Here is a 5,479-nt window from a genome sequence, read left to right as displayed (position 1 = left end):
AATTGAACTTTCACCTACATTAAAGAAACTCTTAAAAGCAGGCTTTTTCCATCCCTGTTAATCGGAAAGCTGTCCGTAAACGTCGCTTTTATTAGGCCTACTTCAAAATGTCCACATGCTGTTTATTTCAGGGTGACGCATCAAAACAGTCCACATTCTTGTCTTTGAATGCTACCATTAGTCTACCACCTATTAAGTGATGTAGGCCTAGAATACTTTAAACCCAACCGACAGAACGTCATTCCTTAATTAGATGGAAAAAAATGTGTCTGCTAGAAAATAACTAAAACAGTGTAGGTCTGCTGGATACAAAATTGCCTACCAGGCTTCACTGGTCATGATGCAGGGCCCTAGGTTGCCTGCATCCCTGCTTTTAGATTGTGATGTGACTCTGTGTGTAGTGTGTGACACAATGGCCTATGTAGCCTTTATTTCCTTCTTAGCAATCATGTTCAAAGAAAATATGAACTGTCTTTAATGAGGCCTACCCATGGATTTTGACATTGTGAAAGGATGGAATCAGAAATACCAATCCCAACAACCTTTTTCAGCAATGGTAGGTCATCGCCTTGCATATGGGCTAACATAGAATAAACATGTACAAACACTGTTACTGTAATAGTTTATTGCAGTAAAATTAGAACCGCCGAAGCGCAGTTGACAAATCCACAAGACTCTTCTTGAATCCAGTTCGGTATGTTGCGGGTTTATACTGCCCCCCAGTGGTAAAATCTTGCATGGAGCCGTCTAATGTCCATCCCCAGTTCATTAGGCCTAATACATTCCATTCATGTCCCAGTGTGAAGTAAGATTTCGTGGTAACACTTGACTGTGCTTTTGTAAGTAACCAACTCACTGAAAACAGTGATGAAATACCACATTCAAGATGGTGTCTCAAGTTAAATTTCAAAACAACATTCGACAGCAAAAAGCAGCTCCCACCCCCACCCCTCACCCTCACAGTCTCATCAAACAAAGCCATTCCCTCATCAGAGACAAAGTGGAGAGAGGATGCACTGAAAGTAAAAACAAAAATACAAATGCTGCCATTTTGTGTCCAAAAGAAAGACACCCTCACAATATACCACAGCGGGTAGGCTATATTTTTTTATACTGTATATTGCTTGATGCTTCACATACATGCCACATCATGCTGCCAGAAATCTACGCTTCTGCAAACTGCATATGAAGTACATTAGAGTGCACAACTTGACTTGACACATCCTACTACTGAAGCAGCTCTACGTTACTCGCAGCACTTTAAAACGTCAGTTACGTATGTACTGTTACGCTTCTTTGGCACAACGTCAGCAATCCATATAGAGCATGGGTTCTCAAAATTATTGGGGCCGGGGACCCCTACTAGAGCAGTTATTTTTTCAAAGGACCCCCTCAACAGTGTCTATTTACAGTAGGCTATACTGTATCTTGGGTTTTGACAGCATGACATATTGTAATTTGTCGACATAATCATAATGTTTTTTATTCCGAATTAATAATGCAGAATTAAATAGTTCCGTCGAGTTTACTTACGTCATTCCTTTAATTCCAAATTAAGAGGTGTTTACATGACGTTCTCAAAGCGGAATTAAGCTTTATTCAGAATGAAAGTCAGTTTATTCCGAATTAAATGTCTCCTGTGAACGTAGCCAGTGTTTGTCACTGGTCAGTGTTATAAGGGTGGGGATAACCGGCAGAAAGTGATTGGATTGCTGTAGATAAGGTGCTGGTTACACGAAAGCCGATATTTTTAAATGCATAAACTTCCCCTACATGGGATTTTTTTTTAAACTGGATTTTTGAAAACTCTTGTAAAAGTGTAAACGAGAGGCCAACACCAATGGGTTTTCAAAAATATCTACTATAAACAGCTGGTACATATCACAGATAAGCTTCAACATGTTCTTGCTGTAACATTGTCATTCATGAAATCGTAACAAACGTTTTAATGGACCCTCTGGCAATGCACCACAGGGCCCAAAAGGTGGTCCCCGGACCCCCACTTTGAGAACCACTGATATACAGAACCGTCACATGGCACGATGAAGACGAGAGAACACACTACACAGTTGTCAGCCATAGCTCGAGCTCAGGCGCATGAATACAGCATCATGACAGTTAACAATTTTTTAAAAAGAAATGCATCTGTGTCTTTTTCTTTTCCTTTTTTTTAACAAACTGTGCTTTATGCAGTGGTCACTAAGTCTATGCGTGTGTAAGAAGAATGTGATGTTTTGGTCAGGCAGTGAAAGTTTCTAGTAGTGCAAAGTGGAAGTATATTTCTGTATCTTTGTCCAAAAAACTGTCAAAGCACTGTAGGTTGTGAAAAGTCACTATAGCTACCTAAACATTTAAGCCACGTGTCTTGTTTGAATACTATCAGAGGTGGGAAAAACACCCTCAAAAAGCACAGTCCTTTCTGTCTCAGGTGGTTTTTAACAATTTAGCTCATCTACCTTTTCAAACAACCCTAATTAGGATACGCCTGTCCGGTTAATTGGTTGGAACAAACACAAAACATATTTTACATGTTATTTTCCCCCCTCACAGAACCCTGGAGATCCTTTTCAGATTCCTAAAATGTGATTACAAAAAGTACCATTTTTAGAAACTGTGTAATGAGAGCAAGGCTGTGACTATCAGGAAATTTCATAAACACAAAGTCTACAAAAAATACTGAAGATTCATCAGGTATACTGTTTTAGGTATTAGCACCTTCTGAAAAAAAATATTTCAAATGGGTTCGCAGAACTAGCTGCTTGAGTGTGACCCTTCTGAGTAAAGGCCCGGAAAAGTTCTAACTGTTGACCATACTGTACATAGATAATATCATTATTATTAAACATCTATCAAAAATATGATTGACTACAGCTAAAGAACTCTAAATGCAAATATGGACCCGCCAGATGTGTACATTTTTCAAACTTTACTTGCCCTTTTCATTAGTTTTTTAAATGCAGATAATCTTATCCAGTTGTGTTGAATCTCTTCATGGCTCCTAAAAGTACTTCAGACAGTTTTTTTTTTTAAAGCCCCCAGTTCGAACCATGACATAAAAAGGCTGCGAACACAACGGCACACCAAAAACAGGTAGTAGTGTGCTTGCTTGTGCCTGACCACACGGACCTCCGCACCCGCTCCTTCTCAAGGTTACGGCTGTGACGTGTGTGTGTGTATGTGTGTGTGTGTGTGTGTGTGTGTGTGTGTGTGTGTGTGTGTGTGTGTGTGTATACAGCAGTGTAAAACAACAATCTTAGAATCTCCTATGATGCCATGCCATGCGGTGCGTTTGCCCCTGTTATAGCTGCGAGACTTTGCGGGGGACTGTCCGCGGCCGCGGTTCAGAGTGCAGTCGCAGGCTGCGGTTGAGATGCGGCTTGGGCGGCAGACCCAACGCGGGGTCCACGGCGGGGGGCACAGAGAGGCTGTGGGGCAGCGGGGTGGTGCGGCGGTTGGGGTTGTTGCGCTCGTAGACGCTGTAGGGAGGCGGCGTCTTGCTGCCGCGCCGCACCATGGGCTCCTCCAGGGTGGGCAAGGGGACGGGCAGCGGCAGGGGCAGGGGCACTGGGGAGTCGCTGGACCCCGGCTCCATGCCGCACGTGTCCGACACGCTGCAGCGGCTCAGAGAGGAGATGCCGCTGCTACAGCTGCCGGAGCGCGCAGGAGAGTGCAGCAGCAGGCCACCAGGGGGCAGGCTCTCGATGGGCGAAGGGGTCAAGGGAGGCATGGAGGTCTGGGAGGGACGACAGACAGACAGACAGACAGACAGACATTAAGATGTTATGTGTCAAATGCATAGAAATAGTAATGACATAACATTAGGGTTTTCCACCTATATACTCTGCAAAGGTGTGTGTGTGTGTGTGTGTGTGTGTGTGTGTGTGTGTGTGTGTGTGTGTGTGTGTGTGTGTGTGTGTGTGTGTGGAGGGGGTTTGGGGTGTGGTAGAGTGGTTCATTGTTTGGGTTGTCTTTACCATAACCGAACGTCACTTAATAACAAAGTCATAAAATGTTTATGACATTGACATAATGTTCATGACACATGCATTACGACACTGTAATGCCGCTGTTATGTCATGCACATGAGGAAAGTGTTACCAAAATGTCTGTCTCGCGCTGCCAGTAGGGGTAGATCCATGTGCGACTACCACTTACATGGTAGCAGGAGTTGGTTGGGCTTGACGTGCCGGGGCAGCTTGTACACAACCCCAAACCTGCCTGGTCTCATGTGGTGTGAGTCTTTAATCCATTACCTGGAGGGCAATAGGACTGGGGAAGAGGACTAACAAGCCAACTCCACCCCTCCCACATCCGACCAATTATGGTCAGTGGGTTGGACATAAGGCTAGCAACCTTATTCTGTAAAAAAAATATATGCTACGAAAACCTCAGTGAGAAAGTCTCAACCTGCTAGAGAACAAACTCGGAGCGGGAAGAGGCGTGTTGACAGTTCTGATGACACCCCTGGAGGAGGACAGCCAATGACGTCTCATAGACCGAAGCTTCTGTCCCCCAGATACCGTACTAACATTGCAACATGGAATGTTAGAACCCTCTACCAAGCTGGAAGAATTCACCAAGTAGCTGCAGAAATGCGAAGACTGAAGATAGAAATAGTTGGATTAAGTGAAACAAGATGGTTAGGAAGCGGCAAGACGACCCTACAGAGCGGAGAAACCATCATATATTCTGGCCCTCCCTGAAGAGCACCCAACACCATGTGAGGAGGAGTAGGGATCATTATGTCAAAGACAAGTGCAAGGACCCTGAAGGAGTGGGAACCCATCTCAGAGAGAATCATCATAGGAAGGTTTACTTCCCGCTGTCAAGACACAACTATCATACAGGCATATGCCCCCACCAACGATGCAAGCGATGCAGAGAAGGAATTGTTCTATGAACAGCTGCAGGCAACCATGGCCAAGCGCAAGAAGAGAGACATCACCATCCTCATGGGAGACATGAATGCCAAAGTGGGATCAGTAAATAGCGGCAACGAGAGAGTGATGGGAAATCACAGGGTTGGAACCATGAACCACAACGGAGAGCTCTTTGTTGATTTTTGCTCCGTAAACGATATGGTAATAGGAGGCACAATGTTCCCACACCAGGAGAACCACAAAGTGACCTGGAGATCACCTGATGGATCATACGAGAACCAGATAGACCACATAGCGATTTTTAGAACATGGCGCGGAACCCTACAAGACTGCAGAATAAAGAGGAGTGCGGATGTTGGCTCGGACCATCATCTACTCCTGGCTCCCTATAGAATACGTCTCGCTGCCTGTAGGAAGAAAGAACAGAAGACATTTAAGTACAATGTGCATAGGATGAAGAACCCGGAAATAAAACAGAAGTTTGTACTCACCTTGGCAAACCGTTTTGATGCACTGCGCTACAATTCAGATGAGGAAGAAGAGGAAGGAGAGGATGATGTCGAAGCGGAATGGGCCATCATCAAAGAAGCATATACAAG

At 44.4% G+C, this 5,479-nt stretch overlaps 1 protein-coding gene across 1 annotated transcript in view; it reads right to left on the bottom strand.

The window, feature by feature from the left end:
- Window positions 1–2,938: 2,938 nt before the first annotated feature.
- dock4 (dedicator of cytokinesis 4) overlaps window positions 2,939–5,479 on the bottom strand; it is an 81,248-nt gene continuing 78,707 nt past the window's right edge. Inside the window, exon 52 of the mRNA XM_063197098.1 lies at window positions 2,939–3,733. Coding sequence (XP_063053168.1) covers window positions 3,299–3,733 — 435 coding nt within the window. The 3' untranslated portion in view covers window positions 2,939–3,298. The remainder of the gene's footprint in view (window positions 3,734–5,479) is intronic.

Source organism: Engraulis encrasicolus, chromosome 4, assembly GCF_034702125.1.
Source record: "Engraulis encrasicolus isolate BLACKSEA-1 chromosome 4, IST_EnEncr_1.0, whole genome shotgun sequence".
Lineage (NCBI taxonomy): Eukaryota > Metazoa > Chordata > Actinopteri > Clupeiformes > Engraulidae > Engraulis > Engraulis encrasicolus.
Note: the sequence above shows the minus strand (reverse complement) of the source record. Positions and strands in the feature narration are given on the sequence as shown.